The 27,324-nt window shown below is 33.7% G+C and overlaps 3 protein-coding genes across 5 annotated transcripts; 1 reads left to right on the top strand and 2 right to left on the bottom strand.

The window, feature by feature from the left end:
• Positions 1-635: 635 nt before the first annotated feature.
• LOC133181576 (isocitrate dehydrogenase [NAD] subunit alpha, mitochondrial-like) lies at positions 636-8,207 on the bottom strand. Its single transcript, XM_061316086.1, has 10 exons — positions 8,077-8,207; positions 7,605-7,715; positions 5,666-5,838; positions 5,142-5,271; positions 4,806-4,939; positions 3,990-4,092; positions 3,729-3,793; positions 3,144-3,225; positions 2,113-2,265; positions 636-1,892 (listed from the first exon to the last, which is right to left on the bottom strand). The coding sequence occupies exons 1-10, from the start codon at positions 8,125-8,127 to the stop codon at positions 1,809-1,811; spliced, it is 1,086 nt and encodes a 361-aa protein (XP_061172070.1). The 5' UTR covers positions 8,128-8,207; the 3' UTR covers positions 636-1,808.
• Positions 8,208-9,678: 1,471 nt separating this feature from the next.
• LOC133181575 (uncharacterized) lies at positions 9,679-14,602 on the bottom strand. The gene is made up of 4 exons (XM_061316085.1): positions 13,996-14,602; positions 13,482-13,791; positions 12,323-12,468; positions 9,679-11,163 (listed from the first exon to the last, which is right to left on the bottom strand). Exons 1-4 carry the CDS (start codon positions 14,566-14,568, stop codon positions 9,958-9,960), a joined length of 2,235 nt encoding a protein of 744 aa, XP_061172069.1. The 5' UTR covers positions 14,569-14,602; the 3' UTR covers positions 9,679-9,957.
• A 538-nt stretch (positions 14,603-15,140) lies between these two features.
• LOC133181574 (receptor expression-enhancing protein 5-like) lies at positions 15,141-23,977 on the top strand. Of its 3 annotated transcripts, none has more exons than XM_061316082.1 (6): positions 15,141-15,307; positions 16,607-16,700; positions 16,914-17,052; positions 19,407-19,551; positions 21,276-21,308; positions 22,685-23,977. In XM_061316082.1, the coding sequence occupies exons 1-6, from the start codon at positions 15,169-15,171 to the stop codon at positions 22,771-22,773; spliced, it is 639 nt and encodes a 212-aa protein (XP_061172066.1). In that variant the 5' UTR covers positions 15,141-15,168; the 3' UTR covers positions 22,774-23,977. The 3 variants fall into 3 exon arrangements, with proteins under 3 accessions (XP_061172066.1, XP_061172068.1, XP_061172067.1); XM_061316084.1 differs by lacking the exon at positions 21,276-21,308 and adding an exon at positions 21,066-21,086 and having other exon boundaries at positions 15,142-15,307; positions 22,685-22,703; XM_061316083.1 differs by lacking the exon at positions 21,276-21,308 and having other exon boundaries at positions 15,142-15,307.
• Positions 23,978-27,324: the final 3,347 nt, after the last annotated feature.

The raw sequence follows: 27,324 nt of genomic DNA, 5'->3' as shown, positions 1-27,324 counted from the left end.
TTTTTACTAGCTTTTTTGCTACACTGTATGAATTATAAATAAGTTATGATATCATGTAAAAAATGTTACGTCCATAGTTAAAAGGTGTATTTAAGCATTATTCTTTCAAGATCAATTCAGTTGTAATAGTTTGGATATCAGTCTGAATAGCTCAATCAGTAGAGCACCCTAACTAGGATGCAGGGGTCACGGGTTCCATTTCCAGTCTAGCCAAAAATTTTCTGCTTTCCTGTTAAACAGTGTATCAAAAAACTCACTATACTCTGTAATACATTTAAAATCTTTTAACAGAACAATAACTGTACATGTACTCATTTTAGTGGTAATCATATCTGGGTGTCTTTCATGCTTTTTTATGTCCACCTACTTAAGCATCCGTTACTACATAGAGAAGTTTTGCACCAAACGATAATGATGTTATCAGCTGATGAGGAAGATTGCACTAAGTTTTGGGTGTGTTAAATTTATGTACAGTAATTATCATATACTCCAGTGCTTTATCCTAATGGTAGTTGCAGTACTGTATACTTATAACAATAATATAATGCCTGTGTTTTTAAGGTGCCCATGGCACTCCAGATAAATCTTTCAAATTGTACACTGAATTAATGAACACGGAAATAAACACACACATGTAGCATTTAAAAGTTTTTTTTTATTCTTCTTACTTGTAGAATACAAATGTTCAATTAAACAATTGATAACAATAGATTTGTCTTACAAACTGCATGAAATTTACACAGTTAATGAGTGCTACATTAAGATTGCTGGGTTTGACAGGCAACGTTTGTGATAAATTAACTGTAATATGTATATTAAAACTTTGTAGTTATAATTAGGATATTAGTATGACAAACTGTGGTGTTGTTTATAGATATGACAACCTTTTCCACTGCAATGAGATACACCAAAGACTTCAGAATTCAGTGTGGAACCTCTAGTCACTTCTTTGTCCGCTACTAGACAGATATTGAGGCTGGAGTATTGCATTAAACTTACACTGTCATACATTACATAAAAACGATACTATCTTTAAAATTAATATTGCAAGAAATTCATTGACACTTATTTCCACACATTATCACAAAATACATGCTTATAAACAACTCAGATATGAGATTCAAATAAAACTAAAGTGGGTCCCATAATTTTAAATATTACAAAAATATTGAACAAGTCAATAAACAGTATTTCTGACAAAAACAAAAAAATCATGGGACTTATAAAGCAGTTGACAATGAATACACAAAAATACATAGTACAATTCTCTTTTCTGCTTGAACTTTCAGTAAGGTGTGACATTCTTGGCTATACATAATTAGTGTCTCTCAAATAAAGACTTAGATTCTCATTGGTTGCCAGATTAGCTCATCAATACTGAAATTTACACAGCTTTTCATTCACGGGTGAAATACACATGGGATAAAAATGGGTCAGACGTCAACAAGTGACGCAAGGAGCCAATTACATTGTTTCTTACAGTAAAGAGGTGTGGCTTATGTCATCTCATTGTTTGTTAACAACAGTCTGAAGTTGCTAATGTTATTACTTTCTTAACCAATGAGAATCTAGGTCACCATTTGAGAGACACTAATTATGTATCACCGAGAATGTCAAACCTTACTGAAAGTTCAAGCAGAAAAGAGAATTGTACTAAGAGCTCACAAGCACAACAGAAGTTCTAACAGAGATGATCTACCTTGTGTTTTATAAAAATCCTAATTAAAGATCTGAAACAATCCCTCAACATGAATAGTTTAAGTCTGTAGTAAAATATCAATAAATAATTGCTAGACCTCGGTCTTAACCTACTCAATCTCCTGCACTTTTCTGCAAATTTCTCCTGTAAACTCGGAACACTTAGATGATCCCCCTAAATCACCTGTCAAAAACTGAAATATTAAAATTGCAAATTATTAATGGTATTATTAATGGTATAAAGTGTTTCAATAATAAAATATCTAACATAATCCATAATTAAATTTCTATTATAATCATCCATAATAAATTTTCTATTATAATCAGTATTAATAAAATTTCTATTACAATACACAATAAAACTTTTATTACAATCAGACCAAATTTTTACTGCCTAAATAAAGAACTACTCACTCTTCCTTCTCTGATGACATCAAAACAGGAAGTCTCTATACGTCGTGCGTACTGTCCAAGACCCATGTATCGTAACATCATTACAGCACTGAGAAGCAGAGCCGTTGGATTGGCCTTGTCTTCCCCAGCAATGTCGGGGGCTGTTCCATGTACCTGTAAAAAGATTTAAAAACAATTTAATTGACAGCACACATACACATGTATGTAACCCTCTAAACAACTACACAAATATAGCTGAGATCACATTTAGTTCTCTCAACTTCTTGCAACTTTGAGGCAGTTGATAGAACAAGGTTCACTTAGGGCCTTTTTTGGCCCTGTGAATTTCTGAAAAACTGAAACTGCTTAGTTTTAGTTGACAATGCATTAAATTTCATTTAGACATTTGGCGATTGCGAATCTACCAAAAATGACGTAATTTTCTGGCTAGTCAATGCATTATGACGTCATGAAATGTGTCATTTTCCTCATATCCTGAACAATTCTACAAAAACAGCCAATTTTTAAAGCTATTTTTCGATATTTAATATAGAGCACAATCTCTGATCTAAAATATGCAATTATTTACTGATAGAACTGTTTCTGAGGATTACAAAACATGTTTTATTTTTTAGATCAGAGGGTGCGCTCATATTATTTTTCTTCTCTGAAAGTACTTAAATATACCTGTTTTCCTTAAAATTCAAGAACATTGCTATTCCATAAAGCTTGTTTTCCAAGACCTGGACTTTAAGGAGAAAAAATTTAATAGGAAATGAAAGCACTAAGTCTCTAATTTATCTTGATATTTAAAATGGAACATAAGGTGTTAGTCAATAAATTGGTATATCTACAGGGCCATTTTATGCATAAAGTGAACCTAGCTCTTTGTTGTAAAGAAGAAAATGAAGGTTTTCTGCACTTCTGTGCTGAGGAGTTGGAACTACTTCCTTTTTTATGTTATCTACATTATCTACATTTTCACTTTATGAATGATTTACTTATCTTGACTCAACTTAAATTTCCTTACAAATAAAAGTACAAAAACTTACAGATTCAAAAATTGCACCATCTTGTCCTATGTTGCCACTAGGTGTCACCCCAAGTCCTCCAATAAGTCCTGCACAGAGGTCACTGTCAATCAGAGATATAAACTCATTTATAAATATCAACTGGAAAAAAAAGGTCAATGTCAATCAGAGATATAAACTTGTCGATCAATAGATATCGATTGGAAAAATAAGGGCTACAAGAAGGTACATCTCCAAGTATGTAATTGTTAAGTCTATGACATCTTATGGGACAGAATGACAGATAAATGTGACAGACCAGAGGAGGATTCACATCCAGCCCTCCCCCAAACTATTGAGCCATTGGTACATCATTCAAAGGTAACTTCAAGGGCATGGCAAAGCACCAAATGTAACAGGAAGGGAGAAAATTCAATGGACACAACCAAGATTGAATATGGGGCCTCTGAACTTTAAGATGATGCTGTACCAACTAAGCTGTCTGGCTACTGAGCCTCCTGACTGCCACACTTACTTGTCTTACGTCTTTGATAGTAAAGCTTCTTATTAATGTTAGGTTTATTCTTATACTTCTTTCTGAAATTCTAATACTATTTAATGATTTACCTCAAAATATCACCATAGAGATTTGGCATCACCAACACATCAAACTGAGTGGGATCTTGAACCATCTGGAAGGAGAAAACAGTGGAGTGGGTCGTTTTCATTGTGAAAGACTTCCCTTTAATAAAGTACTGGTGCATTATACATTTATCAGACTGCATAACAATACTAGGAAACTTTGAAATATACACTGTGCTTGAGTATCTTTGCTGCTGACATGATTAGTATATAAAGCTATACTTCTCTGCTAAGATGTCGACTTACATTTAAGCAGACTGTATCAAGGTACATCTCTTTAAATTTAATATCTTTGTTCTGTTCGGCTACATGTCTACAGCACTTTAAAAACAAACCATCAGTCATCTTCCTGCAAGAGAAATGAAATATACTGAAATATCATAGTAAATACTACACAAAAATGTCAACTCTCTGACCAATGGCACATGGTTTGATTCATGGCTTAGTGATTGAGGTGAATACTGTACATAGCAAATTATATATTTTTATAATATGGCACAGGTAAATTTATCTTGACTCTTAATGTTACAAGTATTTAGAATTTGAAACGGAGCAATAAAACGAAGGAGAGGAGGCAGGGAGCTCATTGGAACCACACTATTTTGGTCATGAGTAGCTAGTGGTGGAAATATCAAAAGACACAATGAACTTATTATGTGTTTGAAATAACATTTATCTATGACTACTTTTTTATTTTGCCAACATGTATGTACAATTCAAAACCAAATTGATTTCCTGAAGTCTGAACCAAACATGGCAAATTGTGGTGCACTGATATCTTCAGTACACAATACAGGACTAAACTCTTCTGCATAAAATTGTATATAATTTAACTTAGATTACTAATTTATAAATTACTGGCATGAACTCAGCCTATGGAAGTCAGTTCATCCAATAGACAGGTTTCTTACAATATGTTTGCTTGTGATCAATGGACAGATTTCTAACATTCAATATGTTAGCCTTGTAGCCAACAGAAAGGGTTTTTACATTATGTCAGCCTTGTAGCCAATAGATTTCTTCCATTTTGTTTGCGTTTTTACCAACTGACAGGTTTCTTACATTATGTTAGCCTTGTGGACGGCTGTGACTGTGTCCCTGTTGTTGTCCCGTGCGTAAGAAAAGGCGTACTCCGCTACCCTCATAGACGCCTCCTCTGTGATCTTTTTAATACTCTGTACCACACCATCAACAATCTGTAAGAGATACTCTAATGTGTGTACACTACAGTCTTTAAAGCAAATCTTTCAAAGACAATGAATCTCAACTTTATATGAAAAGGATTTTAAAAGAAAAAAATCTTAAGACTGTTTTAGACAAATATTAACAAGTTACCAATTAAAGCTAAAACATACACTACAAAACTCATCAAATGCTCTGTACCAATGAAAAACTCACCACATGTTCTATACCACTATATTCACCTTCGGTGTTCTCTCTAATAGTGACCAGATCTACATCTGAGTAGGCTGTTTTGTAGCCTTCTATCGACTTGCAGGGGCGCACATTTGCGTACAGACTAAAAGCTCTGAGTAAAAAAAAAAATCAGTTCATCTAATGTTATGGCATCATTTCTATAAAATGAGGTATTGAAAAATATAGGATCAAGTCACAGCAAGTTTGATTTGGTTATACTGAGTATTACAAATTACCAAATTTCCATGACACCTTATTTTTATGAGATAGCTATTTGGTATTTATCATTGACAAAAAAATTCACACAAGTGTTGGTTATTGTTGTATATAATATTGATTGTAACAGGAGAGGAGAAAAATCTCCTGTTACATTAATAATATAAATATTTGGTGTGAGAAAAATTTTTGCGAGGATAGGGTCTCGTATATAATTTTACACATAAATTGTGTCAACAGTATTTCTTTATTTTAAAATCAGAACAATACATATTTAGTTTTACACTCACTTCCTCAAGGCCAGATTTAGAGACTGATGGCCTTTCCCTATAGGTGTGGCTAATGGGCCTTTAAGACCAACTTTTGTTCTATCCATGGATTCAAATATCTTTGGAGGGAGTCGAAAATTTCCATCTGGGCCTTTAACAGGAGTGACATCAACATCTTCCCAGTCAACAGGGGCCTGCATCAAAAAGTAAATAAACTATCTTATGGCTGTTCTATTTGATAAAATTCATTTGTACACAAACTGACACCAAAGTCTAAAGAAATCAGTTAGCTTTTAAAGTTTCTGATGAATATAATCTTAAAACTACAAAAACATATTGATATTCACACAGCCAATCTTCTGAAGTGGTCTATAATTGTTGCTAAATGTAACTGACTACAAGTATATAGTTAAATGTAATATCACTTTAATGCTTGAAACCATAGAGTTAAAATTACCACATCTTTACAATGCCAAGATTTTGTGATATCGTTTCTTTACAAAAACCCTTGACAAAAGTCGCCATTTAAGTCGGCTTGTGGTTACACATGATGTGAATGGTTAATAATAAACCAACCAATGAAAATATATCTTTCAGTAAGAACATGAAATTGACATCTGAGCTCAAGAAAAATGCATAGAAGTTCATTTTTTTTCCATCTGATGTTTATTTTCAAATTTGAAATCTAGTTTTAACATTTTGTTTAGTTAAATTCAAATATCTCCAAGTACTCAAACTCTGTCACCATAAGCGGAAAACACCCTGTGTTACTCTCCAAATTACTTTTTGGTCTGTTTCTTGTTTGCTACTCTTAGTAATGAAACTAAACATTGTTTTCAGAACTATTAAGAAAAAAGTGCAGTTTTTGGGCTTGTATAACACCATTAACTAGAACGCGTAGCACACTCATGTACATTACGTCCCATGAACCCTGACTCGTCACCCGTGTCCTCTATAATATGCCAACATATTAAATGCATGTTTTTTCCCCAGTTCAGTTTTTTGTCCCTTTTTCTTAAAGTTGTAACCATAAAAAATAATTTTTAAGATTTAAAATAGTACTAAATGAGTTTTAAGAAAAAAATCTACAACAGAAAAAAAAATAACATTAATATAACATATTTTATAGGAAATAAAGTTGAACTAACGTTATCGCCAACCTGTAGTGCATTAGAGCAAATGTACACAAAAAAAATAAAATGTTTTTTAATTAAGCCGTATCCAACATGATATGTTCAACCTTGGACATTAGACCTTCATAAAAATGACTTGCATATGAAGATGAGTATGTTGAAGACAGAGGTACTTGTTGGAGATATTGATGGAATAGCACATGAAGGAAAACGCGCTTACTGATTTCACATAAAATATGATATATACAATGAATAGTGTAATTGTTATTTATTTTTTATGCATTCTTGAACTTGACTGTTATAATATCTTGGCATTTGATTGTAGATTATCAGCACGCCAAAAATGATGTCACAATAACATTCATTTACAAACAGCGTGGAGTTTCCTGAAAGTGACAGAGTTAGGGTAGTGATGGAGTTAGGGGGTGTGGCGATATAATATTTGAGGTAATTGGTCCCAACTCAGACAATTGACACTTTCCATTTTACTGAGATATTACTTTTTTATTGCAACATTTAACCCACTATTACAGTTGTTTTCTGATTGGTTTCCAGTCCAAGGTCAGGAATAAATGAAATAGCAGCTCTATGGCCCGACTTTTAATTAGTGACTTTTGTCAAGGGTTTGTGTAGAGGTACAATATCGCTTTGACCATGTTGACATTGTGAAGAAGAAAATACCATAAAATCAGTAATTCTAAATATAGTTTAAATTGCAAAATAGTAAATTTTCCCTGTTCTTCAATACAGTGATTAATTTCAATCTGCATAAGTTACCAGTTACACACTAGTCCGATATATGTCTGAGTAAAAATTTGATTCTTTACCCCTGCAGCACTAAATATGTCCTTGACGGCTTGTGAAATCTCTGGTCCAATTCCGTCCCCTGGAATCATAGTAACCAACTGTCTGCCCTCTGTGGCATAGCTTCGGGAGTTCTAAAGACATACACACAGTCCACATACAACATGGTCAACAATCATAAATAACACATCTAGCACAATAGTCATGATAATCTTTTTTTTTTATTTGTTCAACTTATCGATAAAAAAAATTAACAGCAACAAGTGTTAGTCAACATCGACAATTCTAAAAAAAAAAAAAAAGTTTGTCTTCAGTGATTAAACAGCAGGGCTAGGTCCGATGAAACGAAACCAAATTACTGTTCTCAAAAACGTCGTCTGCAAATTCCCACGTGGGCTGTCAAAGGCCCCTTTTACACTACTTTCGGTATTCATCTAAAAGTAATTCACACGGAAGACACTCAATTAAATGTGTTTCATACATGATTTATCTTACCTGGTTTGGAAACTCCTGTAATAACCTTTTCAACGCTCGACGAAAAGCCATCGTTGTGACCTTCAAAATGGAGAGTTCCAATAATTCGATTTCCGTTGATAATCACGGTGTTTTAAGCGCTTTCATTATATTCAGGGGAAGGTCTCACAGTTAACAAGATTATCAGTTTTTTTTTTTTAATTAACGGGGGAAACACCAAAATTAAAATGTTTTAAATATCCAATATTTTTAAATTTCAAAGTGATTATAAATTGATTACACATATATTCCCAAATAACATCGATTTAGATCAATCTACATACTATTGAATTTAACTGAGATCAAATTGGGGAGTCAAAAAAAAAAATATAATATAGTGTGTTCATGTACATACTATATATTTACATTAACTTCCAGCACCTGTGGTCAAAAGTTAAAGACTCAAGTTATTGATAGAAAGATTTGCATTTAGTTTGGTGATAGAGTAACTTAATTTATATACATTGAGTAATTAGAGAATAAAGTCTGAAGCTTAATTTACATGTATCTAGTTTAGGAATATAAAAACTTCTACTAGTTTAGGGATATGGTAAGATTAAATACCGTTTAGGCCTTAAGGGATAGACAGCTTAATACATATAGTTTAAGGAGAGGCAACTTTATTATCAGTTTAGAAAAAAGTAGCTAGTAATATATATATATACAATCGATCTAGTTAAGACTAGTTTAGAGATGATATTTACATTTCCAAATATTTTTCCTTGTTTAGATTCTTTGCATATTAGAAAAAGTTCATTTTCTCATGAACTACCTTGGGATGAGTAAGAATTAATATTTCCAATGTGATGTGATTGAAGTCAAAAAATAGCACAAACTTTTTTTTCAAAAATGATCGATGTGTAACAGGAAAGGAGAAATTTATGTATTGCTGGACCGGGAATCGAACCCGGGACCCCTGCATCACTAGAAAGGTGCTCTAACGACTGACTTACCGAGGCCAATATCCACGGCCAAAACCATTACAAGTGTAAAGATAAACAATTTTTCCTCTAGTTAAGGGATAGACATCATTACATCTTTCTAGCTTTGGGATAGACAAATTTACATCTATTAAAGAGACTTTACATCTAGTTTTGGGATAGACAGCTTAATTTACATCTAGTTTGATTTGATGATCAATGTATCATTAAATGTTGATTCACTCTACAGGTCAGGATACAGTAGAGATAATTTGTAAAATATTTGACATGTACTACATGAGAGTTATAATTAATGCATTATTGAATAAATGCATATCAATGGCATATAACATTAAATTGACATGCTGAACCTAAGTCATATATCAAGCATAAACTTAGAATAGCCATATATTAAATGGCATGCATTTTACAGATATAACCTATATACTGACACTGGCCTATGTAGTGGTTATGGCCAGCAATCCCGAGATCCAGAAAGTTCAAAACAACATGGCACTGTTGAATTAGATGAGAATAAATAATTAAATGGTCAGGGTTAGGGTTTGCTGTTCAAGGTTAACTGAATCTCAATGATGTTCCTCTCTAAATATACAATTTCTTATAATCTGAAAAAGAGATTAATACAGAAATATAGCAGAATATCATTATTTGATTTTCTTTAATATCATACACAAACTCACACAAACCTTATATCATTATGATACATCATTAAATGAAATGAAAATACAGTTAAAAGGCAATTAAGAATTGCTGTTATAGTATTTCTTTCAGTGTTGTTGTTTTAACAACGTGTTAAATGCCACAATCAACCTTGTTACACTGTTCATTTGTTCTGCTGCATAATGAATTAATTGAAGGCTAACAATATAATATTCACGATATGAAGTTTGAATTCATTTATGAACCAACATAAACTAATATTTCAATGTTCTGATCTTCGTGGGAAATCGTTGATGAAGTTGGAGTCGGTTTCCGAGCTTCCACTGCTGCTTCTACTTCTGTGTTCCTCCATCAGGGAGGGGATATCTTCCTGAGAGTCCCCCGGGGACGACAGGTGACACCCGCCCATAGCACCAATACACCTGTCTTTCTCTAGTTCTGCTAGCTTAAGCTGAGAGTTTCTTTGTTCGTGTATTCTCAGCTGTGACTCCACTCGATTAGATGACCTGTCATCATTCCGTCGAGCTCGTCGATGTAATAAATGTTCTGTTGGTAATCTATACATGGAATCAAAATCCTGCGACCTTTCGGAACTCTCACGATTTTTATCGATCTTATTTCTTTTCATTTTTTCTTCTTTCCAGCTCTCTCCCCTGGGTCTGTGCCTCGCCTTGGATTTACTTTCTGTGTACTTATCTGTGTCAGCTCTAGGTCGATTTTTCTCTACTTTTTGGAGGATTTCCCGTGGTGATTCAGCACGTCTCTCTTCATTAAGTCGATCCTTCTGCCTTTGATTTGTTGACTTCTTTTTAGCTACAAAGTTTTTGGATATTTTTTGCTGCACTTCATCTACTTTTTCATCTCTTGACAAATCAGCATTTAAAAAGTTAGAGGCATTTTCACTGTAAAAGTTTGATGATGTTGATCTATCTACGTGGGAATCATTATCCTTCGACTCAAAGATCTGGAATTTTGGAAGGTTCTTTTTCACAGTGAAGTGAGGGTCTGGTTGTTTTATAGGCAGCAGACTAATACTGCTCTCTGTCGGTTTCCTGTCATCTCTTGGTTGCAGAGACATCAACTGGGGGCTATTTTTAGGAACAGGTTGATGCCCATTTTTCTCCTCCTTAGGAGAGAGCTGCTCTTTTTTATTTTCCTCATCTGGAAGGTTTACAATGACTTGCAGAGAGAGCTCTTTCTGTGAAGGAGAAGAGCTTTCCAGGAGATTAAGTTTCTCCGATATTTGTAAAAGATGAGTGATGCTGCAGTATTTATTATCTACAATGTCTGACAAACTCTCTGATGATGAAGATCTAGACACATTCTCCATATTTTTGGCAACAACTCGGTTTGTTACAATGGAATCTGTAATTTTGTTATTGTCACATGTTTGACCACATGGAATAACAGGTTCCGATACCTCATTCCCGAGCATTCGTCTCAAGGTTTTAGGGGACAGTTCATCCACCTGTAAACAGATACAAATCATGCTTGTAAACACCATCTTAATTATGACTAGAAAAAAATTCTGTATTGAATCTACAACCTTTTTATTCTTCGAAAAAAAGTTACAGTGTATGTTCACTCCTAGTAAATGTAAAAAAAATATTAATATAAACATGTTTTCTCTAGAAGTTTTTATTCACACCTGAGGGAAATTCAGTTACATGGAGAGCTTAAGGCATAATTTTTTTTTTTCCACTTATGTCTTATGATAGAAAAATATCCAAACTCTAGAAACATTGTTACCATAATATTTGTGACCACATATTTACCTCCATGTATGTTAATTGTCAAAAACACATACTTAACCTCCAGCATAAAAAACAAAGAATGAAGGCATGCAAGGCACGTACGATCCCCAGCTGTGAGAGGACTATTTTTCAATTCTAAAGTTCATGAAAATAAAATTTTTCAAAAATTATATTGTCAATATAATCTTTTACACATTTGCTTCCTATATTTTGTTGAATAAATTATTGACAATTGATTTATTTTTCACTAATGTTTTTAAGGTTTGTGAAAAAGAAAAAAAAAATCATGCATGATTCGAACTCTCTCCAAAGCTCAAGGTTGGGCATAAGACTGAATGCATTAACCACTACGCTACAAAGTCTGCTTGACTTGTTTTGTGTTAGTGTGATTTCAATAAACGAGTTTGTTGAAGTGTAAAAAAATTTTCAGAAATGTTTGATTTTCCTATAGAATGGGTTCTCAGACTCCATTTTTTTGAAACATGAAATAGATTTTACATTTACTTTTCCATCATTTAAATGTTAATGAATAATGGAGACTTGACCCATTCATATTCAAAAATCATTTCTTATGGCTCTAATAAACCCATTTTCCACTAAATATACTTTACTGTCAACTTTAAAAACAAATTATCAATCAAAAAGTCATTCAACAAAATAATTGAATTAAATGTGTTGAAGATAACATTACTGAAAACATTATTTTAGAAAAATATAACTTTTCCGTGAACTTTGAAAATTGACAAATATATTGTCCCAGAGCAGGGGATTGTCCTCATCTTGTATGCCCTCTTTCTTTACTGCATCATTCTCCATAACAAAAGCTCTTATTGTGAAAAAAAACTCTGAATGACAGTTGATCTGTCCACTTACCTCGTTTTCCACATGGAACGACCTGAGAACACTTGGTTCATCCTCAGGACATCTGTACTCAGCCAGGTACACATGATCCAGGGCATCCTCAGCAGAAATCCGGCTGTCTGGATTAAATAGGAGGAGGTTCTCCAGCAAATCCAGGGCTAGATACAAAAACAAAGAATTACAACTATCTGCAGTCACAAGTATCTGGTTTAGTTTTGCAGTTTCCATACAATAATGCTAGAAAGAAGAGCTAAGTTCACTTTATGCCCTGTCTGTATACCAATTAATTGACTAACTCTCTGTTTCCCATTTTAAACATCAATATAAAGTAGAGACTTAGTGCTTTCACTTCCTTCATTTCCTATAACAAAGTTTCTTCTGAGAGTTTTAAGTATTGAAAACAGGCTTTATAAAATTGCAGTGTTCTTGGATTTTACAGAAAACAGGTGTATCTGAGTACCTTCTGTAAAGAATTAAAATATGAGCACACCCCTTGATCCAAAATATTAAACATGTTCTACAATCTTCAGAAACAGTCCTATCATTATATAATTGCAAATTTTGGATCAGGAATTGTGTCTATTTGAAACATTGAAAAACATCTGAAACTTTTGGCCATTTTTGAAGAAATTTTCGGGATATTGGAATAATGGCACAATTTATAATGTCATAATACACTGACTAGCAAGAAAATTACGTCATTTTCACTTGATATGCAGTCATCAAGGGTCCCAGGGATATTCATTGCATTGTTAACCAAACCTGAGCAGTCTTGATTTTTCATCAGTTCACAGGGCCAAAAGGCCTTACATGAACCTTGCTCTTTCAAACACAGAACACTGAATTGCAATGACTTTAGAATCCATGAAAGACAATTCTCCACTGAATATGCCTTGAGCTTTATCAATGTATAAAACTCATTCTAAAATGTGTCAGTCCTGAAATTCAGATTGTCTGATCTATCATTGTGTTCCCAAAAAAATCTTCAAAAACTTGTGACAGCTGCTAAGAAATTATTACAACTTGTAGTTTCAGGGTGGCTTTCAATTTCTTCAATTTTAAAACTCTTTGAAATATGTATGCTGTGATAATTTTTTACAAATATGAAGGAACAGACATCAAGTTCTCTTATTTGTTGACAAATTTCTAATCAGTATCACAATATACCTACCATCTTCTGACAGTTCCTTGAACTTTGACTTTAATGCTGTCTTGGGTGGCCTTGACCTACTTCTAAGGACACTGATAGGTAAAACCTGAGTCAATGTGTTCCACTCATTATCACTAAGGTGAGTAACATCCAAAATTTTCCCAATCTGGTCCATTTCGTTTCCACCAGCAAAGAGCGACTTTCCTGTTAGCATCTCTGCAAAAATACAGCCCACACTCCACATATCTATAGCCTTGGTGTAGTCACGAGGGGAGATAATCAGCTCAGGAGAGCGGTACCAACAAGTTCCCACGCCATCTGTCAGATAACCCTAAAAATAAAATATAAACTTTGATGTGTAAACAATAATATACCTATCTGTTAATTGTCATCTATAGATACAAATCACTTTTCATTACAAGGCACATAATAATACATTACTTTACAAAATTAATTCTATTTTCCTGGCATCAGAAAATATTTCTGAAATACAACATCAAGACAGCACATGCTATCTTTTAACATATATAAGTACCTTGTGTGAGTATTCCATGTCAACGATTCTGGCAAGTCCAAAGTCCCCAATCTTCAGATTGAGATCCTCTATGTTAATGAGAAGATTGGAGGGTTTGAGATCACGGTGGACAACATTGGCGGAGTGGATGTATTTAAGTCCTCTGATAAGCTGATAGAGGAAGAGGCGGACATGTTCCTCCGTTAAAACTTGACACTGAATCAGTTGCTGTAGGTCAGTGTCCAGTAACTCCTGAACCAAGTACAGTGATGTTAGTTCATTCAGGGGAATACTGCTGGAGTGACCTGACAGCTGGTACCCATTTGGTCCAAGGATCTCATACACTGTCACAACATTCTCGTGTTTGAGTCGCCTCATTATCTTAATCTCACGCAGTGCATACTTGCAGCTTTTTTTGTCATGGAAGGCAAGTTTTTTGATGGCCACAGCTTTATCACAGTCACTGTCTGTCGCAGAGAATACAACCCCACTTCCTCCAAACCCCAGCGGTTTAAGATCCACGAAGCGCGAGTCCACAGTGAAACTCGAAGTGGCATTGTTAAGGCTTGGGGATGAAGGACTTCTTCTCTCCATTTTTTTGCACCTCAAATCTAATGTATGAATTCGTGTACATAAGAACAAAGAATTAACTTGTTTTGTAGCCACAGAGAAATGTCAATTTGTCTTCAATCATTAAATCATTGATAAATTTTTGCTTGCCAAACTCTCACAACTAGTTACATTGAGATCAGACACGGGGGTTGTTTTAAACGAATATCAAAATTAAAGTGAACTAAGAGAACTTTACCATGGCAGATGAAAAATCTTCCTAAACTTTGTCAACAAAAGATCAGCAAGATTAGAAGGTGCTAGGTGGTAACAAAAAAACCAAGGTAATTCACTCCATGACTATGTCGTAGAAGATACTGCATTGATTCAGGGACATGATTACTTATTTATATAATCTTGTAAAATCAAACATCTCAGTGTTTTATCTTTCAGCTTGGAATAAAGTAATTGTCTATTTTAAATCATTCAAGTGCAATGAAGATCTATAAATATATGTACGACTTATCTAAATTTGTGAAATATTTTGTTTTGAGAAAAACCCTAAAGCAAACTAAGCGTTTCATTAGCGCTGATTGGAACACTTTCCTGTGTGACGTCATATAGGGTTGGAAAAAGGAGTTCATCATGGCCAGCGCTGTTCAACAGAATGTGGAAACATGGAAGGCTAAACTAGATAAGATATTGCACGAGAAGAATGGCTTCACAGATCTTCTGGAGAAGGTGGAGCAGAAGACAGGCGTGCGCAGACTCTACCTGGCTCTTGGTATTTTTATCCATCAACTCTAGATATGATCCTTGTGACGTGATCAGTGTTCACATCAACAGCTGTTCTTTAAATCACAACCTCTGTTTTTCTTTGTTATTTATTTAATATGCATCTTGAACACAGTTTAGTATATGTTTTGTTTTAATCGGTATAGGAATATTATTGTAAAAGGTAATAGTTTTGCAGTAATAACAGATTTTAAAATCTGCACGCCTCTAAAACGTGATCACACTCACAGTTCATACATGTCATATTAACAGGACATTATCACAGAGGATGCTCAATGCAAACTAGCTGGGTTTTTTTTTTTAAATAAAGTTTGTAGTAATATTTTCAAGGTTTCTTTACCCATTTTTCAAAGTAAATGCAAACAGCACTTGACAAGAAGAAGTTTATATATCAACTGTTACAAAATGAGAAATGAGACTACTATTAGTATTTTTAATCAGTTAGATGAAGAGGAAAATCATAGTCTGGAAAAACAAACAAATAAGCATGATAACAACCCTCTCTACCTCTCTCTCTTGTTTGAAACAGGATTTGCTGTAAATGCAGCTGTAGCCTTACGAGGTTCATATTATAAACACTAGGAACAATTATGTGAAATGGAATACATGTATTAAATAATCATGATAATCTTCTTGTATAAAAGTACATGTACATGTATATATTAAATACTATGGCCCGAAATAGCATTTTTAGTGTAAAATCAAGGAGTAAAATATTGAAACCTCTGTTGAAATTGAACTCCTGGTTGTAAGTTTACTTTAGGCAACACTCTAAATCATGAAGCTATTTGGATGAAAAGTAAAATGATAATCGAACATGACAATAACTGCATTTTAGGTGAAAAACCATCTCTCCTCCCTCCTCCCCCCCCCCCCCCCCCCCAAGGAAAATAAAATTTGAAGTGTTAGTTTTCCTTAATTTGATGAATAATTTTTTCCCCAAAAGGATTAGTGAAACATGAGACTGAAAAAAATCTTTTTAAATAAAATTATCTTAGATGCAATTTAACAAAATTTTTCATGCTGTAGATTTTTTTCCCTCCTGCTATAGAGAAATATTAGGAGATTAGCAAGATTATTTTGCTGTAGTGGAATGGTTCCCAACCTTTAGAATGTAAAATTTTGACTTTGATATATCTTGTTGATTCTAATCAAAATGTCATGTTATTGTATGTAACTTCATGTAAAAAACATACATTGAGATTGAAGTTACCTTGACAATCTTGTATATTAAATAAGAAGCACAATTTACAGTGTATTTTTATCTTACATTTCTGTCTCTTTTCAGGCCTTTTTGCTATTGTAGTCCTGTATTTAATGGTGGGCTATGGTGCACAGTTTCTGTGTAATTTTATTGGCTTTATCTACCCAGCTTATGCATCGTAAGTAAATATACAGCCAAGCTGTTGTGGATATAATGGAGATAGGGCAATCAATATTATTGTCTCAAATATCAATTTATATACCAGTATTATATATTTGTTTAGGTCTTCCTTTAAAAAAATAAAATAAAATATGAACCATGAATTGATGTCACTACATTTTATAAGGATTGTATTTTACCATGATCAGCTAACACTATACATAACTTTTAGATTTAAGGCTGTAGAAAGCACAGACAAAGATGATGATACTGTGTGGTTGATATACTGGGTCGTCTACAGCTTTTTCGCTCTCCTAGAATTCTTCACAGACATCTTTTTGTTTTGGATCCCTTTCTACTGGCTTCTGAAGGTGAGCATTTAATGTGGAACCTAGAATCTAGGAGATTAAACACAGGGTTTGAGCATTTAGTGTGGAATCTAGGAGATTATACACAAGATTTGAGCATTTAGTGTGGAAACTAGGAGATTAAACACAAAAAATGAAAATTCAAAGATTTGATAACACTTATATTGCTTAAAAAACATTTACAATTCATGTGTAAGTTTTTAGTCAAAAATGCAGTTTAAGAAATTCCAAGAACACTGCAATTCTAAAGAAATTTGTGCATTTCTTTAAAAAGTCATATTAGTTTAATTTTGTATGTGCAATTGTGCCTTTTTGAATTCATTCCAGAATTTTGTTAAATAAGTTATTTACCTACATGATAAAGAAATTGTTTACTTCGTACACGATGGTGGTTTTCCTATTCTGTATGATTTACCTCCCTTTATACTGTTATATTTTTTAATTTCTTCTTTTACTTTCATGTATCTTCGACATTCTTCGTGCCATATATGATTTACCTCCCTTTATAAGTTTTGTTAGTCTTATGCCCGTATTCATACCTATGGCTTAGGTAAGCTAGGTTTATCAAGTAAGCCAGAGTCAAGTAAACTGGATTTAAATCCCACTTGAGCTGAGCTCACTTAAACCTCACTTGTGTTTCACACTGAAAATAAAACTGGGTTTACCTAAACTGCATTCAATCTCGTGTTTTGACAGCATTTGGTATAATATTAAGCAGAGAAAGAACTAGAGACACAGGAAAATGAAAAAAAAACCCATATATTTTCATAGAAAATCTTTCATTACTTCACGGAAAAGGTTTTACTAGGAGCGTCCTCCTACTTTGAGTAGAGACAATGTTCTCACCATTACATGTACTATCAATGAATTAATTCATTCAATATAACGAATGCCTCCACTTACTCTATAATTTAATTTTCTAAGAGAGCAAAAGACACAATTCAAGGGCAGATACAGGAATTTTATGTGTACACGTACGCATGGGTTCAAATCCCCCCCCTTCCCCCAATACACACACACAACTTGCCTTTGCAATTACACACAATAGAGGGCGAAGTTGCAAATCGGAGACAGTGTAAAATCATCTTTAAATTTCCACCCGGGAATGGCATTGAACATTGATGTATCACCGGGGAAAATAAGTGTAAAACTTTCCGGCAACAATGAAACATAAAAATGATAACGATGGAATAGCACTTTATTATAAACTTAGGTCGGTAGGGTGAATTCTGGAAATCCAAAAATTAGACCCGAACAATCCGAAGCCTAGGACTTGACTGATTAACAATGTTGCATGTAACATATAAATAATAAAATATGATAATTAGCACAATTTTGAGTATGAGTGACAGATGGCTTAGATAGAATAACTCATGACATGTTGAGTAAATCTATTAAATTGACACATTTTGAGTTACATGGTAATTAGCATAATTAGTCTTTTATGTTGTTTTAAGTAATTACAATAGATTAAAAGTATATTTCAAAGATAGTTAAAACAGGCCACTAAAATTGTTTTTATCAAAATTTACACCGTGATAGATGTAACACACTTCAGTATGTTCATAATAAGTAGAACAGCATTTTGAGAGAAGTCCAAGAACATCATATAAATAGATTTGCTCTGTCATGTATAATTTTGAGTCGTCTTTTAATTTTTTTCCACCTTCTTCATCTTATCTATCCAGTCCTCCAATGTTAGAAGAACAGTAAATCAACATTTAAACCTACCCCAGACCAGGTATAGGCTTATCTATCCAGTCCTCCAGTGTTAGAAGAACAGTAAATTGACATTTAAACCTACCCCAGACCAGGTTTAGGCTTAGCTTAATTTGTGAGCTCAGCTCACTTCTGAGAAACAGGTATGAAACGGATTTAAAAAATGTAAGCTTTTCTTAGTGGTAAACCTGGTTTAAACACAGGTGTGAATACGGGCATTAGTGTTACTTTCTGCTTTGAATTAATACAATGTGTAACTTATCTCCCTTCATAAATTTTAATTTCTTTTACTTTCATGTATTTTCATGCCCTATATGATTTACCTCCCTTTATAAGTTAATTTCTTCTTTGACTTTAGTGTATCTTCCTGCATGCAATATGTGATATACCTCCCTTTACAAGTTTTTAATTTCTTCTTTGACTTTCATGCATATACATGTACCTGTTCTGTAGCATTTACCTTCCTTACAAAGTTGATTTCTCCATTAACTTACTGGTCTGTATGAATTACTTCCCCTCATAAATTTTGACTGCAGTGTAATTTGTATGGATAACCTCCCTTATACATTTAATTCTGACTTCAATCTTCCTAGTCAGTGATTTACCTGCCTTTATAAGTTTTTAATTTCTGACTTCAGTGTATCTTCCTGGTGTGGTGTATGGCTCCCACGTCATACAATGGCTCTCAGATGCTCTACTTTAGATTTATCAGACCATTTATCCTCCGCTATGAGAAGAGAATTGACAGTGCCCTCGACCGGGCCTCTGATGCTGCAAAGGAAGGTAAAAGAAGACAACTGTCAAATTTTTTTGAAATTTTGCTGCTATTTTTGTGCATTCAAATGTATATATTATAATTTTTTTTTACTGTAATGCCTATACTTTGTTATTGTCAAATTTACCATGAACTATATATATATATATTGCTACAATATCAGAAACCAGTCAATTTTAAAAACAATCTATGGAGATATCAATTGTACTCCTAAATTATTCTTTTTTGGATAAAATACAATTGAAGTGAATATCCAAAAATGACATTCTATTATTGTCCCCATTTTTCACAAAAGCTAAGGAACATTAAATCTCATTCATCTGTCAGTCTATCCATCTATCACTATGTCAAAAACGTTAACCTTGAATGAGAAAAAACAAGGCTTTCATATTTCAACTGCATTACTTTAACAAGACCTTTCCAAATATACTTTGATGTAGACACTGTAACCTTGACTTTGAAGTCTGAGTTACATTTCAAAAAATTTAACATTGGTGATAACTTTTGAATGAGAGAAGACAGGGCATTCATATTTGATTTGTGCATTACCTGTTATACAAGACCTTTTTAAATTTACTATGATTTTTGACCCTGTGACCTTATCCTTGAGTTTTACCTTTTTTTCAAAAAATTTAACATTGTTGATAACTTGTGAATGGGAGAAGATAGGGCATCCATATTTGACATGTGCATTACTTCCAGTTGACTATGATTTTTGACCATGTGATCTTAACCATGATGTTTGACTTATTTTTCAAAAATTTTACATTGGTGATAACCTTTGAATGAGAAAAGATGGGAGATTCATATTTGACATGTGCGTTACCTGTTACAAGACCTTTCTGATTGGACTGTGGTTTTTGACCTAGTGACTTTAACCTTTAAGTTTAACCTATAGTACTTTAATTTCAAAATTTTCACATTGGTATTAACTTTTGAATGAGAAAAAATATGGCTTTCCTTTTTTTTACTTGTACATTATCTGTGACAATACCTTTCAGAAAGAATGATCATTTTTGACTTCATGACCTTGACCTAGAAGGTAGACCTACTTACTCAAATTTTAACTTTGTCTATAACTTTTGCTCCAGATGAGACCGGGCTTTCATATTTTTTTTCACATGTGCATTTCTTGTGAACAGACCCATTCAGATTGTATTATATTTGACCTCATGACCTTTATCTTAGAGTTGATGCAGTTTTAAGAGACTTTACTAATCTTAGCTGTAGCTTTTATTAATAAAAAAATTTAAATCTTTTTTGTATGGTGGACAGACAGACAGGACACACAGACAAGACAGTTACAAATAATTGCAATCCTTTCACTAAGACACCGAAAGCGGGGACCACAATTCTTTGAATTTGCTTGTTTCTCTTTTGAAATATTTGGTTGTTTTGTTTCAGTAACAATTTTATTAAGAGTGCTAAAATTATCTACAAACAGATAGGAGTTTCATGCATAAGAAGTTGTAATCATTATCAGTGGTCTTAAATATTATGCTCTTTGTTTAAATTTCAATAGCAAAAAAGAAGCTTAACTAAGGCAGGTACATTTTCTCATTAACCTAAGCTAGCCAAACCTGGTGTTGCACTTACTCGGGGGGAAAACTGTCAATTTGTGAATAATGAAAACTAATAATTAAACTGCAATTTAGATTATGAAGATAAAGTTTGACTCCTGTATATATCAGACACTTGGCTGTAATTAACGTGTTGTTTTTCTGTGCTTAAGTGTTTGGCATAGCTTTCAAAGCAACAAAACAGGGTGAGTTCCAAGAAAAGCTTAACGTTATAATTCCCTTCAACTCGTATCCAATGGATTGATCAAATCATCTCTGCATCAATTAGTGTTCTAAATTCATAAGAACACTGAAGCATTTATAATTATTAGTCTCTGCAGAAAATCATTCTGTACCTAAGAATAATGAATGATACAATATACATCAGCTGATTTGTGTAAATATAAAATATTCAACCATTGGATTTTTCCTTACTTTCCATGGGGCCATTTTGTTTTAAGTGCACGCATTTTGTTTGCATGCTTATAGTTGCTGATTTCTGTGTTGATTGTACATTAAGTTATTAATTGCTTCAATTTTTAGCTTTTTATTAGAGAATATGTGAAATTATTGGTATAACAAGGTTGTTCTTACATATAGGGATAAAGGAGACCTGGGGAGAAAAATAAATCCAATTTTGTTCTTGAAATAAGGCACACAACGTTTACTTTTAGAATGGCAAATATAGGGGGGTAAGATTGAAATTGATAAATGCCATTCTTGGCAAAAATTGTCTTTGTTAATGAAAAATAAAAGTTCATTCTTTGTAAGTTATAAGTTTATAATTACATTTTCAACACTATCATTTACTCCTTGATTTTCAAAAGTGTTATTTTCACTGTGTGGAAATTGCAACTGTTAAAATTAATCTTTTCATATTGTAACATTAGAATCACTCAAATAAGGTTAAATAATATTTGTCTAATCATTTAAACTTATTGAGTTCTTCTGCATCTTCCTTATGTGGAATCATTTTAATTTGTGGGGGTCAATGTTCATGGGTAAAACAAAATTTCTTTGGTTTGTTTGTCCTAATTTTATGGGTAATTCATTTATAGAGAAGATTATATGAGTCATTGACACAATTGGGGGGATGTAAATTCCTTTGTGAGGGTACCCCATGAAATCCACGAACATTGGTCCATCATGAATGATGATTCCACAGTATTCAAAATATTGTTTTGTATTAAAAATTTTCAGTAAAGAGGCTGCTAATAGGGGCAAACAGAGGAAATTGTAATAAATTGGCAATTCAGTGTTTTGTTATTGGATATGAAATATGTATCACTTGCTTTGAACTTATGAAAAATAAAAGAAAATCCTGTCTCAATCATGAAATAAGTTCCTTATTCAACTACAGATCATTGCTTATCATCTTTATCAGTCCTCTAAAATATTTTTATTCTGAATTTGTTACTTAAATTAAGTAATTTCTCCCTAAGATTAAAAGTACAGACATAAGTCCTACAGCCATTGGAAAGTTAGATGATGTATAAATTGTCTGTGTATTTAATGCTCTACAGTTTTTCATGCAGAACACAGTATGACTCACCGTTGGTAAACCTTTTTATTTTTGTTACAGCGGGAGAAGTGGCCCAAGACATGGCCAGTGATGCAGCATCCGATGCCCTGAAGAAACAGTACTTGGATAATTCAGCAAAGACTGACTAAACAGGACTACATCCTCCACCCTCCCTCCCTTCAGCAGTATCCCCCTAATACCCTCCACCTGATTTAATGACACACACCTGAACTTTAACCTCCCCCACTGTGAAAACTTTTCAACCTATCAAGGATCCCTTGACCAATACATTACCGCCGAACCAATCTAAACTTTTATCTGAGACTTATGTGCAATATACATTTGCAAAATTTGAGAAGTGATGAACCCCTTGTTTTTCTTGTTAAATTGATTACTTTTTGATGTGTTCACTCCGTCATTATTTCATCGTTGATTTTAGAATCTCCCTATCTCCCTTGATTCGTCATGTCTGAGTTTTTGTTCCCAGGGTATCTGTTAATTCAGTTTGTTAAAATCTGGAGTATTAGTAATCAAGTGTTTGCAAAGCAGACATCTTGAATTTTGCTCAATATAAATAAGTGTATGAATACAATAATTCTTTACCTTACATATCTTCTGTTGGCAGTTATATACAATATAGCAAACTTAAATGTAACCATATCAAACTTACTTTGTATTAACACATAACGTAAAGAGAAAATTAGCATTGTAACAATGACAGCTCGGCTTGTACAACCTATCTAGTTCCCCAAGTATGTAAATATTATTCAAAATGTTGGTTTAGTTCCCTAGGAATGTAAATATCATTCAACATTTTGTTGTTGTAAAAGTATAATAAAAATACTCCGCATATTAAGACTTTTATCCATTTTAAAATTTTCTACATAGTCAATATTTTTCTCAGACAATACACCATCAACTGCAAAATGTACATAGCTTAATTTTTCTATGATACAAATTTTTATCATATTTGATAGATATTGATTCTTCTTTGTTAATTATTAGATATTTATTAAACTTGCTGTGAAATTTAATAATTTCAATATTTATAGAGCTTCATATGCATGAAATATTGGTGTATACTTCTACAGAAATGTGGAAACTGTACATATTATTATTTATTTATTTTCTACATTCCTAAATCATCTAGTTATCTTTTAAAACTGAAATGAATTAAAAACTTTCAATTTTTAACCGTCTGTATGAATAAATGAGATAACAGTAAAATCTTAGATCCACCACGAAGAAGTGTTACCTAGTTATCCTTTGTCCTAGATTGTTACTGTGTAAGTTCTTTTGTCATGTATCAAATCTGCTAGCATTTTCTAAGTCAATAAAACTCTGAAAAAACAAGACTGGTAACTGTTAATTTACTGATGCACTAGTACTCTGTGTTTCATCGAGAGAAACTACAGCATGTGTCAGATCATCAGGTTTCTGTGGTAAACAAAATGTCATAGGGTAGGTATGATTAGGAGATTACTTGCCAAAATCTAATGACTTCATGGTAAGAAGTTAAATACAGAGATTCCTTCAACAAAATATATTTTTAATGAAGAGTTCTCATGGTAGTTTATAAAGCATATTAAACAAGATGTGTGTGTGAAACACTGATGGCCCCATATGGCAGTTTATGCGAAAATTAAAGTTTCTCAAATGCAAGTCAAACTCCAGGTCAAGAGATCAAAAATGTTGGTACCTAAAGAAAGGTCTTGTCTCGAGGAATATACCTGTGAAATTTGAAAGCCCTAGCTCCAACTGTTCAAAAGTTATGGCGAAGGTTAAAGTTTTTTAAAAGTAAGTAAAATGTCAAGGTCAAATGGGGCCCCAAGGGAAGGTCTTGTCGCAAGTGATACACATGTTCGTGAAATGTGAAAGCCCTAAAACCAAACGTTCACATGTTAAAGCCAAGGTTAAATTTTTTCCGAAAGTAGGTCAAACGTCAAGGTCAATGCCAAAATTGTTGGTATCTAAAGGGAAGTCTTGTCTTAAGAATTGCACATGTGAAGTATGAAAGCCGTAGCACCAAATGTTTAAAAGGTATGGCCAATATTAAAGTTTTTCAAAAGTAGGTCAAACTTCAAGGTCAAAGTCAAAGTGGGTGGTATCCAAAGGAAGGTCTTGTCACAAGGATTACAAATGTGAAGTATGAAAGCCCTAGCACCAACCATTCAAAAGTTATGCCCAAGGTTAAAGTTTTTCAAAAGTAGGCCAAACTCCCAGATCAAGGTCAAAGTGTTTGGTATCCAAAGGAAGGTCTTGTCACAAGGAATAGACATGTTAAATATGAAAGCCCTAGATCCAACCGATTAAAAGTTATGATAAAGGTTAAAATTTTTCAGAAGTAGGTCAAACTCCAAGGTCAAAAGGTCAAAGTTGTTGGTATCCAAAGGAAGGTCTTGTCACAAGGAATACACATGTGAAGTTTGAAATCCCAAGCACCTACTGTTCAAAAGTTATGGACAAGGTTAAAGTCTCATAAAATTTTGCAAAACTGGGTCAAACTCCAAGGTCAAGGTGAAAAGGTCAAATATGATGCTACTCAAACAAAGGCCTTTTCACAAGGTGTGAAATATGAAAGTCATAGCTCCAACCAATCAAAAGTTATGGGCAAGGTTAAAGTTTTTGTGGACAAACAGACAGCTAAACAGACGGACAGACAGGGCAAAAACTATATACCCCTGAATCTTCGATACGGGGGCACAAAAAGATACTCATCTCTTTGGAACATTTTGATATAACATACAAATTAGGTGATGCTGAAGACATGCACATGGAGAACAAAAACATGGTTTTTCTGTACAATTGTAGTAGAAAAGGAGAAATGCATAAGAAAACATATGGCTGGACAGCTCAGTGGTTAGAGCACCTGACTAGTAATAAAGGGGTCCCGGGTTTGATTCCCGGTCCAGCCATATGTTTTCTTCATGCATTTCTCCCTTCCCACTACATTTGGTGGCCAGTGTGGGAGGCCATGTTCAGGTTATGTTATGTGTAAATTACTAATTATTGGCAGGGCCCTAGAACTTGTGTCTTCGAGGTGGAAGGAGGGAGGATTGTAGAAGTTCGGGCTTTACGGACCGTGGACATCAGCCTGGATAGCTCAGTGGTTAGAGCACCTGACTAGTAATACAGGGGTCTTGGGTTCGATTCCCGGTCCGGCCATATATATGTTTTCTTCATGCATTTCTCCTTTCCTACTACACAATGATCTAACAATGCATCTGTTGACCTAGGGTATTATTGATTTTTTTTTTAAGTAATGCAATTGAATAGGACATAATTTAACAATTTTAACATGATTCTAACTTTGAGGGCAAAAAAGAGCCTTATTGTATGCTGTTCTTTTTGTGAATGCAGGCTATTGCAGAAGTTGCACAAGATGTACACATTTATTTTTCTAACACTGTCTTGCAGCTCAGACTAAAATATTTTAAGGACTTGACATGATGAAATGATCCAATGTGACTTTTTACTACTAATCCGAGTATGAGAAACTGTAATGATGAACACAAGAATTTATCTGTAAAGAGGAGGAATCTTCCTAATTCATCGAGTATTAATGGGTGACCTGTCTCCTTAAAGAATATCATATGTGTACATGAAAATTCTAGCTATAAATACACAGAGTTTTAAATTGTAGTAATAATGGTTGAAAAAGTCATGCACATCAAGATGCCTCCCTTACAAGCTCAGTATAACAATTGACTTCCTCTTGTCTTCCTGTTTTCTAGAACAGGAGGTTACACTTCCTTGTTAAGATTGCTAGTCTGACAAATACAGGGACATGATGTGAGTTGTAGTAAATACTATGATAATCATTAGGATCCTACTTTGCAGGTGCAAGTGATTAGTCATTCCATGTGTCTATAAGATATTACTTATCTGTAGTATATTTCCCTTGGCCTTTAATGTTACCAAGGGTAAACCTGGATGCAAGATTCTAAGTAAATTATCAAGGTCAAAACAAATCTCTGTAAAATCCTTGTCCAGAAAATATTTGCCTTCCCTTGGCCCAATCTGTCTCGCACTTCACCATGAGGGGCCGTTTTGGTATTTGATCCAAGTTTTTACCAAAAAGGTCATGGTCAAAACAAGTGTGTGTAAAATTCTTCTCCAGGAAATCTTTTCTCTCCAATGCTGGCTAATACTTTGCATACAAGTACCTTTAATTAAATACATGCAGTGACCTTGACATTAATTTCTGGATCAGATCTGGGTCAAACCTTACAGAGAGAATGCCCAAGGGAATGAGAGCTTGAAGTGATGTTGGTGCAAGTTTCTACCTAAAAGGTCAAGGTAAGCAGGTTTCCAAGTAAAATCCTTGTCGGGGCATATTCTCCCCTTGGCTCAGTCTGTCTCGTACTTGCTTCAAGATTGCCTTCGGTGAAGGGTATGCAGTGACCTCAAACTAGTTTAAAGAGAGAAGTTTGCATCATCTTCTTACATATAAAAACCATTGTCTAAAGTATTTACTTCTCGCTCTTGGACAAGTTTGGCTCACATTTCAACCATAAAGTACCTTGTGTACAACATTTGAACCTACTCAAAGGTCAAGGTCAGAGCAGAGTTTGTATAATCTCCAAAGGTCATTATTAGTTTCAGCAGTCACATAATTCTGGTAGTCAATGAAATTTGAATCAACTTCCACTGGGAGAAAAAATCCTTCTCTTTTTACTTTTCAAAAGAAAATAAGTTGT

This window comes from Saccostrea echinata, unplaced genomic scaffold, assembly GCF_033153115.1.
Source record: "Saccostrea echinata isolate AGI-Se365-2 ecotype Australia unplaced genomic scaffold, CSIRO_AGI_Sech_v1 ptg000009l, whole genome shotgun sequence".
Lineage (NCBI taxonomy): Eukaryota > Metazoa > Mollusca > Bivalvia > Ostreida > Ostreidae > Saccostrea > Saccostrea echinata.
The sequence above is the reverse complement of the archived record's forward strand: the minus strand, read 5'-3'. Positions and strand labels throughout refer to the sequence as shown.

Coding starts and splice junctions, on each gene's coding strand:
- LOC133181575 (XM_061316085.1), bottom strand. CDS start 14,568: ATGGAGAGAAGAAGTCCTTCATCCCCAAGCCTTAACAATGCCACTTCG. Junction 13,792..13,995: donor ACATGGAATACTCACACAAG/GTACTTATATAT, acceptor TTTTATTTTTAG/GGTTATCTGACAGATGGCGT. Junction 11,164..12,322: donor CGTTCCATGTGGAAAACGAG/GTAAGTGGACAG, acceptor ATCTGTTTACAG/GTGGATGAACTGTCCCCTAA.
- LOC133181574 (XM_061316082.1), top strand. CDS start 15,169: ATGGCCAGCGCTGTTCAACAGAATGTGGAAACATGGAAGGCTAAACTA. Junction 16,701..16,913: donor ATCTACCCAGCTTATGCATC/GTAAGTAAATAT, acceptor CATAACTTTTAG/ATTTAAGGCTGTAGAAAGCA. Junction 19,552..21,275: donor CTCTGATGCTGCAAAGGAAG/GTAAAAGAAGAC, acceptor TCTGTGCTTAAG/TGTTTGGCATAGCTTTCAAA.
- LOC133181576 (XM_061316086.1), bottom strand. CDS start 8,127: ATGGCTTTTCGTCGAGCGTTGAAAAGGTTATTACAGGAGTTTCCAAAC. Junction 4,093..4,805: donor GTCCACAAGGCTAACATAAT/GTAAGAAACCTG, acceptor TTTCTCTTGCAG/GAAGATGACTGATGGTTTGT. Junction 1,893..2,112: donor ATGTCATCAGAGAAGGAAGA/GTGAGTAGTTCT, acceptor TTAATATTTCAG/TTTTTGACAGGTGATTTAGG.